We start from the raw sequence: 21950 nt of genomic DNA, 5'->3' as shown, positions 1-21950 counted from the left end.
CTTTCCAGTGGCTCTGAGTTGTGCAAGATTGCTAGGTTTTAGCCATTTTCCATACTGGGCGTCTGTCTCTGGCTGCATACTCTTTTTTTTTATTCAGGAAAAATTGTTCAACCATTTCTAAGGACAAGATTAGGAAAAAAAATCTAGTTTTTCCCACATGTTAGGAGTTGTTCTTGCTGTTTTGGTGAGGAGCCTGCTGTGCCCAGATTTAAGAGAAGGGGCTTGGCACTTGATGAGGGAGGGTTTGCCTTTTTCTCAGGGTTGTATCTTCTGTTGCTTCAAGTAGCAAGGGGAAAAAAAAAAAAAAAAAAAAGCCCCAATTTTGGCCGGTCTGTAAATGTCTGAAAAAAAACGGAGTTCACACAAACTCAACGGAATCTGGTTTGAATTTGTGGGCTTTGATGTCCGTGCCTGTCCCGAGCATGCTGCTGCCTATAAGTGCGCCAGCCGGGTGAACATTAACCAGCCAGGTTTCATTTCTTCTCGGTGTAATGAGCCAATGCCATTTTGACGTGGGGCGCTGGGTGGGAAGGGGGACAGGAGCTATGTTGGGGTGAGAGTGGGAGGACCACAAGGACCAGGAGGTGGAGAAGAAAGAGGCTGTGCTGGGGAGGTTGGAGCAAGAAGGCGCAGGGAGGAAGGAGAAGGACCAGGACAGGGCTGCTTCGAGGAAAGTTGGAGAAGAACCAGCGAGGGAAAGAGGAAGGAGGAGAACATCAGGGTAAGACAAGTGTTGGAAGTTTGTGTCTGTTCGTCGGGTTGCTCAATGCACAAGCTTGCTTTGGCCAGCTTGCAGCTAAAGCACCGTTAAGTTCTCAGAAGACCAAAATGCCACTTGATTTTAGAAGGGGACAAATGCCCGAAAGACTTTAGAAGGGGACAAAATGTCAAGCAGAGAGGGGTGGGAGGGTGAGGATTGTAGAACACAGGGTGCCTGTCCTGCCTGGTGGGCAGCAGCAATACTCAGGGGGTGAGAAATGGGGCAAAACTCAGGAGCTGTGTAGCAAGGTCTGGAGGAGCCAACGTCAGCACCACCACGCCAAGCACATGGCTGGAAGTACACTGGGGTCTGGGGAACCCGTGTAGCTCAAAATGAGGCTTTGTGACAGCACATTCATTAATGTTTCTGAAGCGCTTAGGTCCTGTAGTGGGGAAAAGCAGGGTAAAGCCCAGGAGGAAGCGATTAATTCTGCCTGCAGAGGGGGGTAGGATTAGTTTTCAGTAAATAAGCCACAGAGGTCACACGCTGAACGAGAACAAAACAAAATATTCATTCGCTGAGCAATACACATCCTGAGAGTCGTATGAAGTCGGAGGTCTCGTTGGAAAATAGAAATAGCGTGGTAGTGGGGAGCTACCGATGCCTCGCGAAGCTGTGAGCACAGGGGAGGCTGAACATGCAGCCAGTCTCGAGCTGGGCTTTTCAAAACTTCTAAGTGCTCCATTTTGAAACCATAGCATTCTTTTAATAGGTTTTTGTGTGTAATTTATAATTTATATTGCAATAGCACCCAAAAGTGCTTTCCAGACACTGAACACATCTATAATTCTGACTCTAAAGAGCTTAAGTTCTGGGGGGGGGGGTGAAAAACACAGAAAAATGGACCAGTATTTCCCAAACAGAATTGCCCAAAGTTTCCGTTGATGCATTTTTAACAATATGTAGTATGAAATCTTGTCTAATATTATTCACAGGATTACAACAGGTGTTCTGAATTGGCTGGGGAGGCTTTGCAGAAAGGGCAGCTGACAGCTTACTGTATATGCAGATGTAACATCTATTAGAAATATCCTCTGTGGTTTGCTTGCATGCAAGCTGAATAGATTCTCAAAACAATGCTGCTGTGAATAGAAGCCATCAGCAGAATTGCTTAAGGCTGCAAAACCCATTACTTATACAACAGTAGATGCAAGAGCCAGTACCACAGTGCAGTAACTTGTCCTGCTTTGCTGTAGTTGCTTAGCAGTTATTCGATCAATATATTCACATCCATACCTAACGAAATGCAAGAAAATAAATTCTCAATCCATCGTGTTAGCTCAGATTTTAACCTAATCTTATCCAGCTGCATAAAAAGCATAAACTTTCTCTTTTTCTGTCTTTCTTGTTAGTGCTGCTACCATTTTATTCATGCACACAATAGGTTGCATCCCATGCTCTGATTATTAGAGCCGTGTTACTGTACTTTTTACAATTACATTTTAATTACAGCTGTAGAACCTATGCAAAATCATTTAATATAATGTTGTGAGCAAATAGCGCAGATGATGTACTTAGTATTTGATTGCTGTTAGTTTACTGATTGATTAAACATGCAGGCAGAGGCTCTGCTTTGACTAGTAAGTCAAAGACCATGCACATACAGAGGGGTATGCAGGTTTTTATACTCACTATGCTTAAATGACTTTGGTTTTCAAAAGGATTAGCTGAAAAACAGAGGAGTCCAGCACACAGAAATATGACAGTTTTGGTGGTTTAAAAATAGAAGTGTGATTTTTTTTTTTTTCAGTAAAGGAAGGGACAGGACCCATCAGTGTAAAGGGCAAAAGCTGGCAAAGAGAAGTTCTGGCCTTGACTGGGGGCAATTTGTGGGTTTGGAAGGTTGGTGGTATGTCTTGGAAGTGGAGATAGCTGTGGGATTTTAGCTATTTTCTGGTGTATGTGTGGTGTGATTTGCATGGAACAGCCCAGGTGGAAATCAATGATTATTCAAGGAGGTAAGCAGAGTGTTTTGAAAAAAAGAGAGAAGAGACTGTCCAGAAGGAGTATATACTGTAAAAACAACCAGGTGTTGTTTCACTTGTCTTAACAGAAGCTAATAGGCAGTTATGGAAAAGACTTTGCTATTTATTGCCTGAAGTTACTGATCCATCTGTCTCTACCCAAACTCTTGTACAGATAATCTTTCCTCATAATTCTGCATTTCCTTTCAGTTATTACTCAATATTTGTATGGCAATTTCATTAGGTAGCCAAGTCACAGGCATATTAGATACCGTGTAAATCCTCAACAATTCATAACTGATCTGTGCAAAATTGTCAGTTTAGGGTTAAAAATTGTTGAATAAATAGACCTGCTGAAAGAACAGAATCTAACAATTCATGTTTTGGGAAATAATTACTGAAGAAAGACAGCCCGCAACATTGTATGTGTGTTAGAGAGAATGGTCAGAATATCTTTTAATTCAGCATTTACCCATGAGAATTATTCCCATGAGGAACCTTGCAATAAAATCTGCTTGGTCTATGAGAATAGAAAGAAATTGAATAAAAAGACTCCATTTCCACTTGTATTTATTCAGTCTGGGAAATTCAGTGGGCCGCAGCATTAGTATCAGCAGGGGATTCCTTGCTCCTAGCGTTAAATTACTGTCATAATCGCTCAATTATTTCTTCCTTGTACTGTTTAAAATAAAAATCCATCACATTCTATGTTTTTTTCTAACATTTATTAGGTTGAGTGTTTAGGAAAATCAATTATATTCAGTCAGGCATGAATTGATGAATGTTCTTGTAATAATTGTCAGTTGTTAAACTGAATGTACTTTCTCTTTTCACCCCTTTTCATTTCCTTCAGAGGGCAGAGGTGGCTCAGAGAGAGGCAGAGACCTTAAGGGAGCAGCTCTCGTCAGCTAACAAATCTCTCCAACTCGCTACGCAGATCCAGAAGGCACCTGATGTGGTGAGAGAAAATATTTACTGACTCTTACAGGTTTCTGACATTCCTGCAGTACAGCTCTTTCAATTTATGCTCGCAGCTATAAAAATATCTGTTTGGAATAATATTTTAACTGAAATGGAATTGTGTTCCTTTGGGATTGCAGTTTTGTTAGACTTCTAAGGGGGTTGGTAGCTGCAAAAGACCATGAAAAGGACAGAAATCGTTCTGCTTCGTGGTGACCGGTATGATGATCTGCTGCTGCCAGACCTGACAGATAGCAGCAACTCTTAGAAATTATTTCATGTTTATAGGAGCTTCAGCAGAGGAAAAACGAAGCAGCAATGCTGTATAATAGAGTGTCCTGATGGGCCATTAACACACACATGCCTCGAGCCCAGAGCCTTAGACCAAGAGGCTTTAGCCAGCTTTTTCCAAAGGGCATCAGTGGGTCTGGTTGCATGCCCAAGTCTGTGTTTTCTTATTCTTAGCATTATGGGCTGCCAGAGAAACTGGAAATGAAAGTCAGTATCACTCTGTTTTTTACCGAATATACCTAAACTGAAAAACACACACAGAAATCCAATAAAAGAAGCTAGGAAATTGAGAATATATCCTTTAATTGCGAAGGTTGGGCAGACCCGGTGGGCATGGAGTGCTGTTACAGGACCAGCAGGGGAGGGAGGGGATGGTCCCCTCTGCTCTGCTCTGCCCTCCTGAGGCCCCACAGGGAGTGTGGCCTCCAGGCGTGGGGCCCCCAGCACAAGAAGGATGTGGGGCTGTTAGAGCGGGCCCAGAGGAGGCCACGAGGATGGTCAGAGGGCTGGAGCACCTCTGCTGTGAAGGGAGGCTGAGGGAGCTGGGGCTGATCAGCCTGGAGAAGAGGAGGCTGCAGGGAGACCTCATTGTGGCCTTCCAGTACTTAAAGTTTTAAACTAAAATGGTTAAAAATGGTTTTAAACTAAAAGAGGGGAGATCTAGGTGGGATGTGAGGAGGCCGGAGCGGGTTGCCCCAAGGGGCTGCGGGTGCCCTGGGCCTGGAGGTGGCCGAGGCCGAGGCCAGGTGGGGCCCTGGGCAGCCTGGGCTGGCAGCAGGGGTCGTGCCCATGGCAGGGGGTGGCACTGGGTGGGCTTTAAGGGCCCCCCCAACCCAAGCTGTTCAGCAGTTCTGTGACTCCAGCTGGTCCTGGGTGAACAGCTATCACAGGTGAACAGGTATTCTGATTCTTGTTTGCCAAAGGAGAAATTGGATTTAAATGTAAAGGTGTGATTAAATGAAGCTTCGTCTACTAAGCAACAAATTTAGCAAACAAATCATGCTCCTTATGTTGGCTTTTCCTTGTGAGCCATATATATGCTTGACACTGGTATCAGAAAAATACATGGTTGCCTTTAAAATATATTTGGAGAGAATGAGTAACAAACTGTAAGTCCTCCAGGTATGTTTGGTCACCTATTAATATGACCCAGAATTTCCTTAAGGAAGTCAAAAGATAGAAAAGCAGGCTGCAGAGCAGAAAATAAGAAGCCTGAATATCATTTGTAACTGTGAATTACCTGCCTCTTCCTATCTGGTGTCCTAGTCTTATCATTATTTTAACATTAGGTCTTTCTTGTATTTAATAGTACTTCTGCACTTCATTTATATTTAATATGACAACTACTGCAGGATGAAAATGATCATTATCTATCTTATTTCAGACTCTACGTTCTAGTCTCAATAGGCACAAGCAGCAGATGATTATACAACTTGTGATGTTTCATGCAAGCAAATTAGAGGTTTTTTCAAGTTAAAAGTATAATTCAGTGTAATAGGAGAGCGTTGTTAACTGCTGTTCGTACATGCAGCTTTCTGTGAGACACAATGGTATGTAGTCACTGAGAATCAAGCTAAGTGTTTAGCAGATATGGAAAAGGTATTTTGTTGTGCCTGTATTTTCCAGAAAAGAGGGTATGGAGTATATTTCAATCTGCTGCACTGTCATCGTGAATTGTAAGGAAAGTGCCTGGGTGACAGCATTGGTGGGTTGAAGCCTCAGCTCTTTCCCCATAGGATCTTTGGCATAATGCTTAAAATCATTGTTTCTCTCTTGGTAAATGGATTCGTTCCTACCTCACCGGTGTTTTGTGAGGAACAGCCATTAACCTTTCTAAGCTGCATTTTAGGCTTTTTAATGGGACATGCGTTCAGCATTGGGCTGCCTCGTGCTCCCTGGATCTGTACAGGGGTTTCCTTGTGTTCCTCGTGGAAGAGAGGTTCAGAGCTCTCCAATTATAGCTATTGATCTCTTAACACAAGAGGTGACAAAAGAGCTGGAGCAATCAGTCTGTGTTAACTTTTCTGAACAGATCTATCTTCTTTCCTTTTCTGCCCTTTCTTACTTCTTGTCCTACTGGAAAGTCAGTCTAGCAAGGATGTTTCAGGCTTGAGGACAGATTTTGCAGCCATGGGAAACTGGAAAAAGAAAGATTCTGGTTTAGGGAAGGGAATTTTTAGAAGTGGAGACCATAGGCAGGATAACCTTGTCTTACAGGCATCACGTGTATCTTCATTCCCATGGAGAACTGGCTTCAGTTGCTAGCAATAACCTAATAGTGAATAATTTTCATGCAAAGAGCAAGTTCATTGGAAATAGCAGTTTGGGGCATTTTTTTTTTTTTGACAATTTCACTTGAAATGTGTGGCATACATATGAAGAGCCAAAGGCACATGTCTCTGCTGTTCTTGATTAAGAAATTCTGCTCCATTACTTCAGAATATTTTATCTGATTAGTATTTTGTTAGCACAGATTTTCATAGTTGTCAAAGCTCTTGGACTATTAATAATAAATAGATATAAATAGAGTACTTTGACTTTCACTACTGCATCTTTCCAGTACACTTACGAAATAGGGAGATTTATGTTCTGTATCTTACTAAAGAGCTGTCCTGGGGAGTAGAAGGGTCCATCTTCTGGATTCATGCAGTCAAAAGAGTACTGTTTAGGAGTTGTTTCTGTCACTCATGCTGTCCCATGCCATGCTTGGTCTTTACCTAACTGCCCTGAATTCAAGCTTGTTGTCTTTATTTATTTATGTGATCTAATTTTATTTTATTTTTCACATCAGGAGCAGGCCATCGAGGTGCTAACACGGTCCAGCTTGGAAGTAGAATTGGCCGCAAAGGAGCGGGAAATTGCCCAGCTCGTAGAAGATGTCCAGAGACTACAGGGCAGCCTCACCAAGCTGCGGGAGAACTCCAGCAGCCAAATCTCACAGCTGGAGCAGCAGTTAACCGCCAAGAACAGCACGCTTAAAGTAAGGCTCAGTTCTGTGCTCAGCAGCTTTCGAAGGATATGGCTGACATACCGATATTGGGTTTTACTAATGTAAGCTTTCTGTGGTTCTCAGAGGCACCATAAAAGCTATTTACTTCTCAGGATACTGTTGAATTCATGTTTCTGTGATGTTTTATTTTAAGTGATCACAGTTTTGTAGAAATTTAATTTGCCTTTTTCTAGTTCTCATTGTTTTGAAATTTGTTTTTGCAGAACATGGAATTACCAATGGAATTAAAACCACTACCACCAAAAAAATTTACCATGGATAGGTAGTGAAATAGCTGAACTGAAAAATTAAAAAGGCACAGAAAATCCTTCTTAAGTTTTAAAACTTAACTCCCATTCCAATTGTTGTTACTGCAGATGTGCCATGGCAGTTTATTGTGCTCTAGTTGAATTTACCTGCTACTCTCTTTGGCTCTCCTCCCATTGGAAAGGGGAAGTGTGTCATTTAGAGCATGAAAACAAGTGAAATTAAGACACAAAGAGAAGGCTTTTTAGGCTTAATAAGCATTTAAAATTTTTTTTCAACTGTTGTTTGCTGCACAGTAATTCCCGTTTATAATTAGCAATCCAGTCCTATGCTCATTTGTATACCAGTAGCACTGCACTAAAACTAGAAGAGCAGAAACATCTAACAGTTTTGTGAGTGACCTCTTTACCTTTTGCTTCAGCAGCTTTACTTTCTTTGTTGCTCTATCCCACACAATTTTGATCTATCAGTAAGCATGAGAAATGTTTCCTGACATCTGTTATGAATCAGTTTCTTCTAACTCCTGTCTCTTTCATTGTTCTACCATCTCTGAGCTTCAAATTGTAAACAAGATAAATTTATCTATTCCATTAAAGACTTCATAGTTTTGTAGGTTTTATAGTCTGAGAGTTTTTTGAAAGCAGGAGGCTGATAGTACCCACTTAGCTCTAACTGTGGCGTGGGTAGCTTTCCTCTATCAGAATGATTTAATGCTCAATTGAAACTCTTTACAAATTGTTCTAATTCTGACATTATTTAGAGGTTACTAGTTTTGCTCTGGTGTAGTATAATTTATGTGGAGGGAAATATCTGCTAGGGGTGAAAGTTGAAGTGTTGCATTCGGTACAGTTTCTACATGTTTTAAGACAGCTTTGCAGAATTTCTGTGAAAATTCAGTAGAGCAAAGGAAGTCTGGGTTCCTGTATCGATGGTATCAGTCTCTGCCCATCTGTCACCATGTGGGCACACTCTTAATGGGGGAGGAAGGAGCTGGTCTGGTAGTGAGGGACAGATTTTGCTGACTACGCCCATGTTATGGGGCTTTTTTATTTTTTCATAAAGCCTGATAGAAAATATCTTGAGACCTTGCACTTGACAGATTTGCTTGGAATAAAGCATGTTCCTGTTGAGGTCAGTATCAATTTAGCCATTAACTTCAAAGGGAATGGGAACATAGAAATGACAGAGCAAGTCTTTGATTTCCATTTCAGTAATCTCCTTCCATTTTCTCATAGGCTTGCCCAGCTAATGCTCTGTATTTACGTTCCTGTTGATCGTGTCTGATGCAGTGACTCTATTGATAAAGGTTTAGTCATATCAACCCTCTTTAACCTTATTTGTTGCACTATAAAAATATTTTAAACATACATTTTTTTTTCCCCAAAGCGCTAGGAAAGCCTGTGTTTGAGATCTGTTGTACAAAGAACCAAATCTCAGTGGTGATGTGTTGATCTTATGTTTGATTATAGAGGAATTGCTTCTAAAATAGCGAAGACTGTAATGGTTGCCTCCACAACAAATGAATCACAGTTTCACAAATTGAAGCAATGTTCTCAGACCGTATCTTGGGGGAATTCTTTAATACCCTATGACTTAATGAAACAATACAGAAATTCTTCCAAAATTATTGCTTCTTCATCTTCATCTGATCTAATAATCAAAATATGTCCTCTAGTAACAAGACTTTTCTAACTGTAATTATGTTAACCCTTTGTTGCTGGGAGTTAGAGCTTCCCTGCTATCCGGTTAAATTAGAGCAGTGCTAGTTAGCAGAGATGCACCGAATAACTTTGGCTAATTGAATATGGCTGTTTTTGTTTATCACTCAGACAAAACTAAGACATTAGTCTAATGGTTTTTTAAATGTTTTAAGTCCATTAAATAGAGTCCATGCTGTTTTACCTAAGATACTTTAGTTGATAATACAGAAATGATTATTTATTTTTTTAAAGTACAGTAAGGGGGGGCAGTACATGCATGCTCTAACATGGGTTCATTCATACAACAAATGCAAGACAATTCCTTAACAATTCCTAATATGTGCACATTCAGTGTGCAGAAATGCCACCAGTACATTCTTTTTGTCCTCTGGCTCACTGCATTTTGGTGGGTTGGAGGATGTTAGGATGTATTTTGTCTGAATTAACCAGGTTGATATTTAGTGCAAGGTATTAGTTCCTCCAGATTGTCTCACAGCTTGAACCTTTGTTATCCTATGTTCTATGCATTTTAGAGGGTTCTTCAAGACCATTACCATACTAATACATTTTAGAGCAGGCATTGACTGGGAAAATGCCAAGTGTCTAAATGGACTCCGTACATAGAGGCATTGCATTCTTGGGTGTTGGTTAGTATTGTTTAGTGAAAGTATACATCAAGGTGCCGATTTTCCATGGTAACAATCTCTGTATGAGGTACTTGGGGAATGATGGATGTATATGTGTTTTTTATACAATTCAAAGTAAAATATTGCTGGTTGCCAGACCACTATAACAGCATAAAAGTGGTCTTAGACCCTGAGAGTCCAAAACAGCTTAGTTCTATAAATATCTTTTTTTAAAAAATATAAATAAATAAATTTTTAAAAGAGTGTTTTATGCCTAAAATTTCCTGAAAAAGTTACTGGGTATGACATAGAATTACAGATAGACAGAATTACATTTAATTGAGGTAGCTTTAAAATGGAAATCATCAGTTTTTCTGTATTTCATGTCTGTTTATACAAAAGGCTTTTTTCTTAACATATCCTTGTATAACTAATTTACTTAATAACTCAGGCTATCGTTTGCTTTATATTCACTTGAGTATTTTTTATACTGCGGCTAGCATAAATATCAAGTTCTTCCTGCTGTAGATCCTAAATATGATGCCTTAAGAGTCCAAGATTTAAGAGAGGGACAATTGTAGAGCATCTTTGCTTTAAACTGTAGAGCAACAAAAAGCAGTTAGAAGTGACCAGCAAAGTGACATGGCCAGGGATAGCTGAAAGATGTCGTGTGGCATCCAGGAGAGTCCTGCCATTGCCTGCATCAAGTCAAAAAGCTGTGAATCGTGGTGCTGAATCACGTCACTTGTACTAAGGGCTCTCTGGCTCACTGGCTCCATTTAAAGGCTCCTTCTCCACTCTCAGTGAGCCTGACTTGGTCCATAAAACCTCCTGTCTGGATTCCTTGGTTTAGTAACTGGGTTTTGTGCATTGAGCTGTAGCTTGAGAAGCTGCTTGAACTTGCAGCATGTTGTAGCTGACCCTGCAGAGGACTTGGAAGTAACTAAAGTGACATCTTGGGCCCTGAAGAAATGGCTAAAACTTGCATTCTGTTTTGCCAGGTGAAGAAATTTGCTTTAGCTCCAATACACGTTTTTTAAACACAATCAGATTGACTGCAAGTTACCAATGGCTGAGGATTCTAGGACACAAGACCTCTTCAGGGGCTCTTCATTTCCTAAGTATCAGGGTGCAAATGCCACACTTAACAGCTATTTCTGCCTTCCTGCAACAAGCAGTGGTGGGGATTTGTTGTATCTCTTGTATCCGTGAGATAGCTTAGAGATGGGCAGTATTTACACTCTGGGTCACCTGGGAAGACAGCGTGGTTAAGGGTTTCCCCCTTCTCATTGTGCTGTCCCAGCCCTGCTGTTCACATACCCACGTCTGTACTGCTGCAGGACTTTATGGGGCTGCATTTTAAGTAAGTTTGCAAAAAATGCTCCAAGTTTGCATTAGCCTTTTCCTGCCACCTTCCTGCATTCAGACGAGCAGCCCAGGAGCAGTGTAGGATCTCCTTGAATTCCCATCTCCAGGCAGCCTCTCCCAGTCATAAAGCCCTATTCTTTTTCATGTCATTCATTCCTTTCCTTTTCAAAGCAGATGCTTTTTCACTGAGGGTGGTACATCCTTGTGTTATTTATGAGACTTTGGGGATTCTGTGCCAATTTTACCACCAGAAATTCAGCGAAGCAGAACTTAGCCTGAACTTTTCCATGGAAGCTGCAAGGCAGTGAATTCTGTTCTTTCTTTGCTTAGATCAGGCATGCCTGTACTAAGCTAAGAAATCATTAGTGAGAAATGAACGTGGCTTCTGCAAGCAACATAACTGGCATCAATTATGTATCGCTATGTTTTAGGCCTCCTGAAGCATTTATCCTGTAGTGATGAGCACTGTTGTTGGGAGCAGGGGCTTTGGGGTAAGGTCTAAATGTGTGGCGTTGCGTTCTGGATTGTGTTAGGAGGTTTGTTGCAGCGTTTGTGGCATCTTCACACTGAAGAGAAGCCATTGAGACCACCCCAGCTGAGGCAGACCTGAGCAAAAAGACCTGCCGAGTTGGTCTCAATGCTTCATCTCCGGTGTGTAATCATATTAGTTACTGCAATAAGTAATGCTTGTAAAATGACTTGGTACAGCTGTTTTGTTTGGGCATGAGGCATTGTAGAAGTCTTACAAGCCTAAGGCATTCCAGTCAACAGCAGCTTCTTCAGTCTCCTTTTCATGTGGATGAGGTTATCGGGAGCTGTCATGTTAGGAATACAGTACGTGCCAAAGCATGCTGCTTGTTTACTCGATTTATTAGTTTTGTAAAAATTTCAGCTGCCCCATTTTTAATACCTTCTTCACCGATGCCTTTATTGAATGTATGACAGGGACATTACGAACAGCCAAATTGGGACCTACTGAATTACCTACCGTAATGCTTGGCACTCTGTAAACAAAGGAGGAGTGAGGTATAATTGTGTTTACGTTGAATTGGTTTATAGTTTGTTTCCTAATATATGTAAATTAGGTATGAGTCATTAACCCTCACTTGTGCACTGCTGTATATATGGAATAATTTAAAGATGATTTTGAAAACCTGCAGGAAAAATCTAAATAACTAAATCCATGTTCTTTCTTTTAAAGCAACTGGAAGAAAAACTGAAAGGACAGGCTGATTATGAAGAGGTTAAGAAAGAATTAAAGTAAGTGTTAAATGCTCATATAATTATTTCACAAATTAGTTTAACGATGCTTGTTAAATAAAGCCACAAATCTGTGTTCTTGGAACAATAAAGAATTTAGTCAAAACCACAGAGACGGGGAAATAGGCAATATTGGCTGAAATTGCATCCAGGACCAGTGCAACTGCTGTATTCCTTTTTTGTTGTAGCAGAGTATCACAACACCAAATAATACAAATGTCCATGAAGAAAAGACTCTGAGATTGTTATCCATCAACGGTAAAAAGTTGGAAAATCTGTGGTATTTTCGGTGGACCACTCTTCAAAAATCCCCAGCCAACAGTTTAATGTAGTCTGGACCAAGAATTTAATGCAAGGCCTTTGGCCATAATACCTTTTCTCTGCTTCTGCCAGCCAGCATGCAGCACTTACCATTTTAATGCTGTGCTTGTTTCGCTGTATATTTTTGCTAATATACTGCGGTTTTAAACTAAAGCCACAAACAGCCTCTTCCTATTTCAAGGGTATTTTTTAAGAGACTTAAAAGAGCCTCATTTTAAACTATAACAAGATAAGCTGTCAGGTTCAGGAGAGAAGGTTCTTGACTAGAAATATGTTTAGTGTCAAGGTTTAAATAACTGCAAGGAACTCCATCTCTTCTTTCATCACTCCAGCATTTCTGTGTGTATTTTAAGAAGATTGAAAAAATGTTACCTTGTTTAATGAGGTATTTCAAATGAGGCTGGAGTCATGTGCTTTTGTTTACACATCCCTGGAGAATATGGAAAGCAGGTTTGGTTTCGCAAGCCCAGTGACTGTCCAGACCCTGGTGCTATTGTATTCAAACCCTGCTGGCTGCACCTCTGGTTCATTGCCAGCTGCAGTATGCACCAGTGTAGGTGTGCAGTTAAAGTAAAGTAAAATGAGTTGTCCATTTCTTTGGTCACTGTGACTGGTCTCAAAAAAGCTTCATTTTAGTGATATACCTAAATATGTCCATGTTCTTTCCTGAGTCAAGTAAATGCAGCTTCAGATTTCAGCCAGTTAATGTGCTCTGGTATAAATTAGTGAATATGAGTTAATCCACAATCTTCAAATTTGCTACGTGTTCCTAAATGTGAATGTACAGAAACAGCAAGTATGTCAGACATCTCACCACTTCAGCACTTTTTGGTGCTGTCAAATGCAGCCCTGCACCCAGGAAGAAGAGCAGAATTCATCCCCTGTTCTCTTGGACTTCTGTTTATTACTGGAACTAAAAAAAAAAAAATCCTGGATCTATGAAAATTCATGTGCTTTTGTTCTAGCTTTTAAATCCCTTGATTTGTGGGTAACATCTCTTACTGAGCGGCATGTATTCAGAGGGAGAGGTGGCTGGTTTGTAGGTGGCCTGGGGTTCATACACCATCTTGCTGGATGGGGCTGGAGGTTAAGGCCCTCCACAAGAGCCCTGAGGAAAACATGGTACAAAACCTAAAAGTACATCACGTGATGGTCTGATCTGATTAAAAGCCTATTGCTTTTAATCTATTAACCCATACACTGGATCCTACTGTGCCCTGAAACACTGACAAAAATGATCTGTTCATAACAAACATGTGCACCAAAAAAAAAAAAAATTAAAAAGTCTTATCAATAAAGAAGAAAGATAATACATTTCTGAATCCTGAAATCCTGGGCACTGATTTCTGTTTTCCTTAATCCCCCCAGAGAAGTTAGAGGTATTCTAGAGTGAGGGATCTCAAGCATCAGACAAATTCTAACCTTGGAGGAACTTAACTGGGTCCACATCAAGATCTGGGGTGGAAGAACTCTTTGTGCTCTGCATTGGCTTTTGTGCCAAGTGGCTTTTAAATCTATTTTTGATATCTGAGAGCTCTGTGTGTCCTTTCGGTTCCCTCTTGAGTAACACAAGTGCTAGCCCTCCTGCCTTTGCAGTTGAGATCATAAAAACAGAAAGTTGAACTGTCCCAATACACTTTTTGCTTTAGAGTAAGATCTTTCAAGTTGTCTTAGATGTGCAGATTCAAGTGACAAGATCGTTCTTTTAAATAGCAGATAACTGATCTTGACGAGCAGCAGCCTGAGTTGAGATCTCATGGGCAAAGATATTCCCAGAATCCAAAGGAGAAACATTTTGCTTCCTCATATTCCTAAGAAAATACCTTTCATGAGACATTTGGAGAATCATTTTTGACATGTTTAAGTTTTACACGATTTGAAAAAATGAACCCGTTGTACTGAATATCCCTCCAAGGGCAATTCAAGATACCATCAACCTGGTTTTTAATATATTTTGGCTTCTAAGAGAAGGAAATTACCTGTGAAATTGCTAGTAAGCTATTTCAGGTAGCAAAGAAGCCACTTCAAACAGGCAGAGGTCACTAAGTTTCCAGCCGAGGTTTGAATGCGCATGCCTGGCTCAATGAAAAATGCAGCTGCTGCAAGGTTCAGGATCCTCTCTGGTCCCAGCTGGCAGCGAGTGCTGGGAACTGAAATCAGCTGGTAGAGCAGCCCCTGCAAGTGGTTGGGCACAATAGGAACAGGGCGTTAAAGCCCACCTGTTGGTGCTGAGAGCCCACTGCACGCACTAAATACATCCAGGCTTACTTTGAACTCCAGACTGGTTCCAGTCTGGTGCAGAGGTCGGAGTGCATCATGCACACTCCTCTGGGAGCGTGCAGCTTCTGGTTTGCTTTCGCCCAGAAGGGAACACGGTTGGGGTGCTCCAGGACTGCTCGGCATGGCCAGCCAAAGCGCGGTAAGTGGGGAGAGCACTGGGAGATGTGCGGTGCGAGCGTGCTGCTGATGTGGACTGAAATGATAGAAACAACAGCAGTTTCCCATGGAAAGCTTGCCACACGATGAATTACTGCTACAAGTTTATGTATTTCTTTAATTCAGATGGGTCTCCTTATTTGACCCTTTTGAGGACATAACATTGCTACTTGTTGACCTCTCAGAGGCCACACTCGGCAGAGTCTGTGGGAGGAGGAAAATACTTGCTTACCCATGCCTGGGGTTTTCCCGGATGGGTCTCTGTATATTTTCTTCCCCAGCTCTGTAGCATCCCGGTAGACAGAACTGCGCCTCTGCAGAGGTGCCCCAAGAAACGCTTGCTTTCAGCAGGGATTAGCAGCCTGAGTAAACATGTCTGTAATGTCAATATAATGTCAGGAGCTTTAACAGCTTGAGCCATTAGTGCAAAGGCTCTCTCCTTGACTGGCATGACTCTCTCAATGGCAGGAAAGAGGCACTTTTGCACATAGGTGAGCTGTTGTGCCCATGTAAAGCAGGGTCTCAACAGCAGTGCTTTCTGTGCATGTATGTTACACAGATGTAGCCCTACGGTGATTTTTTCTGACAAGGAGTATCACCCAAAGATGCTGTATCATGAAGCTGATGGCCAGAATTTTGGCATTTTAATAATTACTACATTTGCAAGAGTGCCTGTCAGAATTACTGCTGTATTCAGCGAGTAATGCACAGAGGCAAAATATACAAGGTTTCTGCCTCAGACTTTTTCTTTCTCGGATTTGCTGTGAGTTTGTGTGATCCTGAGTACATCGCTGAGACTCCTGATTGCCTGAGTGTCGCTTGATGGGACGTCTCATTCTGGATTAATACACAGACAGATTTATAGCGGTGCTGGAAGCCACATGGTCAGAGGCTATTAATTAATGAGCGCTGGTGCCTGGCTGACTCCTAGGGGCATCCAGAACTAGTTCATACACGCTAATAATGGCCTTCTGTTTTGCTTTTGACTCAGTTTCCACATTCGTTAGATGATTAAACATATTCTCCCTGCCTCACGAAGTTCCCGGTGCTTTATATGTGAAAAATGCTGTATAAACACTATCTGTATCTGTTTATGTATTTTTCTCCGACAAATGAATGTCGTCGTTGTACATTGAGAAGCTGAAGTCGTTTATTGCTTCAGTCTGAGGAACTTCACACCCTGCCTGCAGCAGGCCTACTTAAAAAAATTTATAAGACAAAGCACAGGAATAACTTTGTATTCTTGTAAGATTCTCATTTACAAGGCAACACTAACAGAAAGACTTTGAAGGGAGATGTACTTTGACTGCTCGGTATTTATGTAAAATATTGACAATAAGACTATCAGATTCTTCTCTTAATGTACTTATAAATATTTGGATCTTTCGTATGTCTTAAGAAATATTGTGCCATTGTGCCTTCCCTTTGCTATAGAGCTAGGAGGTTATTAAAATGAAAAACTGCCTTTTAGCCTGTAGTGTCTTGGTTGGGAAGATTATTTGCGCATATTTTCCTTGATATGTGAGCTGGTGTATATTATATAAAGTGCTGTAACTGTGGCGGTGATTCCCTTGTTTTGTTGCTTTGCTGCAACTTTTTCATTCCCTTCAAGCTTCACAGATAAATTGATATTGTTTCTGACAGCTTAAAATGTTATATCCTTATTAACCTTTAAATTTACGCTTTAAACTGGCCTTGTGGGATTGCATATGGAATGATTTAGATGACGCTTGAGAAAATTTTCTTATCCAATAACTAGTTTGAATAGTTATTCTGTATTCATTATCAGCTTGTGTTCCTGCAAGGAAAGTTGCTACCAGTTGTACTGTTGCTGGAGATCAGGAAATGATAATGTTAATGCTCATTAGTGGAGTTGTTACGAAAAGAAGAAATAGAAAATAATTTCTTTTCTGCCTTCCACAGTATATTGAAATCCATGGAGTTTGCACCATCTGAAAGCTCTGGTGCGCAGGTACTGAATCTACTTTTGTTTTCTTAATTATTTCAGCAGTTCAGTGTATTAACAAAAATTTCTCTTACAATTTGTTCATTTCTTGTTGATGTTGAGACATAACGGCTGATCATTGCTTTCCTGATCTTTTCTTATGTAAAAAGCTGAAGTGAACATTTTTTGCCTGCTAATTTCCTTTAAGTGGTCAAGGACAAAGAATGACGTTTCAGCTGATGCTGCAGTGGATAACTGTAATGCTGTGAAGTTGTCTTTTAAAGATATGAGTTGATATACAGCTAACCTGAAATGTGCATGCGTCTTGTAGTGACCAAGGATTTTAGCATTTTAAAATCTTTGTCAGCCTTGAAAGTAACGTTCACAAAAGAAAACAAGCCTTTGAGTATTGAGAAAGCAGGAAAAACCTCTGCTCATCCAGCAAGTTAATAATCTTACTGAAGTTTGAAGTTTGTTAATTCCTGCTTCTGAAATCTGAATTGAATATCAATATACCGGGATTAATTCTCAATATGCTTTTAATGATCAAGGGTTGGATGTTTAGTGGAAAGCAGATGGCAGGTTTCTGTGACTAATTTTATTTCTGAACAAACTGTTGATGCTGAAATACGGCATTTCAAGGAAATGCTTAAGTTGGGTCAGTTGACCTAGAAGAAATAATATCACTTTAACTCCTATTGTAATCAGATTAGAAGTCTACAGCTCTTAAATGGTGAAAGCATGCCAGTACCATTTTAAAGTAAGTAGGATTAAGAAATTGTTCCATTACACATTTCAAAATAATGCAGAATTGATGAGTGATTTACACTGAAAATGAAACAGTGCATCTTTACTGTAGCTCATGTCAGAGCACTGAGTGAGTCCTGCAAATATATGCATGGTGAATTCCCCAGCCGTGTACATAGCAGAGATGAGCACTTGTTCTCTTCTGAAATCCTTTTTTAGTGCCTCAGTGAGACTCTTAATTCTTTTAGAAACAAACCTCCCACTTTGATTTTCTTTAGGATTCATCTAAACCGCTGGAGGTGCTGCTGCTGGAGAAGAACCGCTCCTTGCAGTCTGAGAATGCCACGCTGCGTATCACTAATAGTGACCTGAGTGGTAGGTTGACATGATTTTCAGCTCTTCTGGTTTGTTTGCTGTCTTGTGAAGGGAGGGAGGGGTGAATGAGAGATGAGAGTGTGAGGTAATGCATGGCAGGGAGATTAACAGGCAACAAGAATGCTGAAGAGTGTTTGATTTCTGCAGTTTTATAGGCTGTATAGTAAAATAAAACTTGGAGACCTTGGAGACTCTTTAAAGGTTAGGAAAGAGAGGCATTACAAGATGTACCAAGTGGTAGCGTTTGAGGCTGTCTTCTGTTTTGGGAACAAATTCATCCGTGGCACCAGAAGTCTCTTCCCCCACGCACAATGTTATGCAAAATGTTTGCATGCAGAACACAATAATCTTCCTGTCTGATACACTTAGATATATTACCAGCAGGTCAGCTTGGAAAAACAAAATACTTTCTTTTTAGTGAAGTGTGTTTGCCGTTTAGCTTTCCTAATGTGGGCTTTTTACATTTTGTGTGCACATTTTTTAAATGGCAAGTCATGGAATTTCCAGATACTTGAATGCTTATGGTTTTTGCAGCTGGAAGAAAGTTAAAAGTTGCCACTGGCACTGGGATTACTGAATTCTGAAGCGTTTTATGACTTAAACTGAGTGATCTTGGTGCATCCACCTAATGGTGATTCCTTTATTCAAATTGGTTTGTTCCAAAATGTAAATGTTTGCTGCATTTGGGTTCAGTCAGGTCCAATGAGTAATGTCTTGAATGCGAGACATCAAAGGGACTTGCTGTCTGTAACTGCCTTTATTTTAAATGTATAACTGCACTTCATGTAATTGTTCTAGTTTTAATGTTTGTAAGGGGGATTCTCCAGGCTGCAACATACAAGAAAGGTGCAAACATGAAATGCATGTTGTTTGTTTTGGGGGCCTTGTTTGGCTTATTGAAATTTGAATTATGGAAAAAAAAAATGAAAACGAACCAAAACCAAAACAAAAACAAAAATCCCACCGCCACTTCATTGGCCCTTGTAAATCTGCACTTTTTCCCTTTGCGGGGCAAACTTTGCATTTTTTATCTTGGTTTTTCCCTCTTTAATCCCCCATAATGCATTATGTTTGACCTTCCTTGTAGGGTCAGCCAGGAGAAAAGGGAAAGACCAGCCTGAGAGTCAGCGTCCTGCAACCTTGCCGGCCTCCCCTCCTTCTCAGTTGCTCCGCAACGCGGGGGAGCAGGCTTCCAATACTAATGGTACACACCAGTTCTCACCAACGGGTTTAAGTCAAGACTTTTTCAGCTCATCCCTGGCAAGCCCCAGCTTACCCCTGGCCTCCACAGGAAAATTTGCACTAAACTCTCTCCTCCAGCGACAGCTAATGCAGTCCTTCTACTCCAAGGCAATGCAGGAAGCAGGAAGCACAAGCATGATTTTTTCAACAGGTCCTTACAGCACAAACTCCATCTCTTCCCAAAGTCCATTACAACAAAGTCCGGATGTAAATGGCATGGCCCCGTCTCCCAGCCAGTCAGAAAGTGCTGGGAGCATCTCCGAAGGCGAGGAGATAGACACAGCCGAAATTGCACGTCAGGTGAAAGAGCAGTTGATCAAGCACAATATTGGACAGCGGATATTTGGACATTATGTGTTGGGACTGTCGCAAGGGTCTGTGAGTGAGATACTAGCCCGGCCAAAGCCATGGAATAAACTGACTGTGAGAGGCAAGGAGCCATTTCATAAGATGAAGCAGTTCCTCTCGGACGAGCAGAACATCTTGGCTCTTCGCAGCATCCAGGGTAGACAAAGAGGTAAGCGCTCGCCAGCCGAGGGTCTTGCCACGTTTTCCTATTAGTTACAAGTGTAAAATATTGAAAGTTTCCATGTTTGAGGCCGTTTGTGCATTGATACTGTCTTCACCTCAATCAGACAAAAGGTGCAGAAAGTAGACCTTTCTAACACTGCTTTTCAGCACTCGTGCAGGTTAGTATCTTTGCTGATGCTGTAGTTAGCCACTGGCTTGTACTTGTCAGCCAAGGAACAGGGACGTTTACATCCCTTACTTCAAAACACTGAGTAAAAAGGGTCAGTAGCTGCTATGGGTATCAGCCATCAGAAATACTTGGCGATTTTTATTCGGGGTTGTTTATTGAGACCACATTTTTGTTGTGTCTTGTGTGATTTTTTCCCCAAAGTGTTTTGACAAAGTATCGTAGGTGATACGTGAGATGACTAATTAAAAACCAGTCCTAATTTAAAGCAGCTTTGCATATTTAGGGTCGTGATTTTAAGAAATAACATATGCATTTCGTTTTGATTCATCTTAAATGAAGACTGAGATTTACATTTAGAGAAGCTGAAAAGTAAGTTGTTTACAGTCTAGAAATATTGGAAAGGACAGGCAGGATTTGTCTAGATTTTGTTTAATTGAAAGTGAACACTGTTAGATTTATAATCTGTTCTTCCTTTTGATGATTGTACTTGAGGGGATTATCTGCCCATCTTTAACCTCTTCATTTTTGGTATCTCTAGACATTTATTTATATCTGTCTAATCTCCTTTCCGAACGTAGCTGTAATCTTTATTAACAAATCAGCCAGCCTTGCTTCTTCCAAAGTAGCCAGCTCCTCCAGCGCTCAGACAAAGACTCGAGGGTTTGAGGAACGCTTGAACCCTCGTCTCTAGAGACAGGCTGCTATCTTCTCATGTCACACAGCCCATGATGTCAGAGCAACCATCCCCTGATTGTTTTGTTCTTACCAAACTTGTTTTTCAACAGAGAATCCAGGCCAGAACCTGAACAGACTATTTCAGGAAGTACCGAAACGAAGAAATGGGTCTGAAGGTACGTCACAGGCAGGTGTTTTTCTTTGCAGTCAATACATAGGAAGTGGAGTGTGCTTTAGCTGTGTGTTTCCTTAAAACTGTGCAGTTTGATTCTGGCCTGGAATCTGATAGAAAAACAGACAGTAAGTATAAAACAAACCATGGGTTAGACCAACACTTTGCTTTTTCTAATTCTGCTGCTGCTGTACTAACTTAACCCTGTTTGGATACTTTTTCCACTCCTATCCTCAGTAGATATGCAGATAAAGAGAATTAAGTGATAGAAGTGGCTTTATAAAGTCATCGCATCTACTGAAATGCTCTCTTTGCTGTTACTATGATTTTAGAGCAAGAAAGCTGCACAATTATGTGTAATCCAATATCAGTTGCATACTGCTTCTGCTCTAGATTTTACTTTTCTCCTCATGGGGCTTATGTTGACAAATACACTTTAATAAGCTGTTAAATTAGTGTGATGCTTTCTGCAGTATGGTGCATGGAAAAGACTGAACAAAAAGATAAGGGAACATCAGATCAATAAGTTATCATTAAACAGGAACTGTGAACATTTTAGTTGCAGAATTTTTCTTTTAGCAAAAACAAAAACAGCTACCCCAGAACTCTGTAGTTACTTTGATTCCAGTCAGAAATTACACAGCTCACTTACAAATGATAATCTCTTAATGAGCAATGCGATAGCTTTCACAGTCACAGGAATTTTCCCTCTGTTCTCTCCCCTTAGTGGTTAAAACAAAAACCACTGGAAAAAAAAAAAAAAACAAACAAGTAATAGTTCTTAGCTGGAGAGTACGTCAAATCATATCAGTCCTTAAATGATTGTTTCTCTTAATGCATAAAACTTTAGAAAGGCAAAAAATATTTTTGACTTCCTGCATCTAGTAGTTTTTTAATCTGTTTGGGGCTGAATGTGTACTCATCCTAGTTTGCGTAGTAGCTGATGCAATTTTTAAGGATGACTTCTGGTCTTAAATTTTTATCTTTGTTCCTTTCCCCTCGTGTTCTTTTCCCTTCTGTTTCCTCTCCCCCTCCAAAAAAAAAAAAAAAAAAGGAAAAAAAGAAAAAAATGTCCTGTGTGTGTTATACTAGAAAAGGAATGTATGAGCATGTGGTTCTTCCTCTGGTGATGTCAGTGCTGTCATCATTCAG

General features: G+C 40.7%; 1 protein-coding gene across 10 annotated transcripts in view; it reads left to right on the top strand.

Annotated features, from left to right (window-relative positions):
- The window catches only part of CUX1 (cut like homeobox 1), a 268204-nt gene that overhangs the window by 179047 nt on the left and 67207 nt on the right, over positions 1-21950 (top strand). For 4 of the 10 annotated variants that reach the window (XM_068656094.1, XM_068656093.1, XM_068656090.1 and 1 more), the window contains exons 10-16: positions 3578-3682; positions 6767-6955; positions 12127-12185; positions 16866-16914; positions 17913-18009; positions 19403-19768; positions 20737-20802. In XM_068656094.1, coding sequence (XP_068512195.1) covers positions 3578-3682; positions 6767-6955; positions 12127-12185; positions 16866-16914; positions 17913-18009; positions 19403-19768; positions 20737-20802 — 931 coding nt within the window. Of the gene's footprint in view, positions 1-3577; positions 3683-6766; positions 6956-12126; positions 12186-16865; positions 16915-17912; positions 18010-19096; positions 19769-20736; positions 20803-21950 lie in introns of all 10 variants that reach the window. The other 6 variants (XM_068656095.1, XM_068656097.1, XM_068656092.1 and 3 more) reach the window with 3 other exon arrangements.

This window comes from Anas acuta, chromosome 19 (assembly GCF_963932015.1).
Source record: "Anas acuta chromosome 19, bAnaAcu1.1, whole genome shotgun sequence".
Lineage (NCBI taxonomy): Eukaryota > Metazoa > Chordata > Aves > Anseriformes > Anatidae > Anas > Anas acuta.
This window is presented reverse-complemented; position numbering and strand designations above follow the sequence as displayed.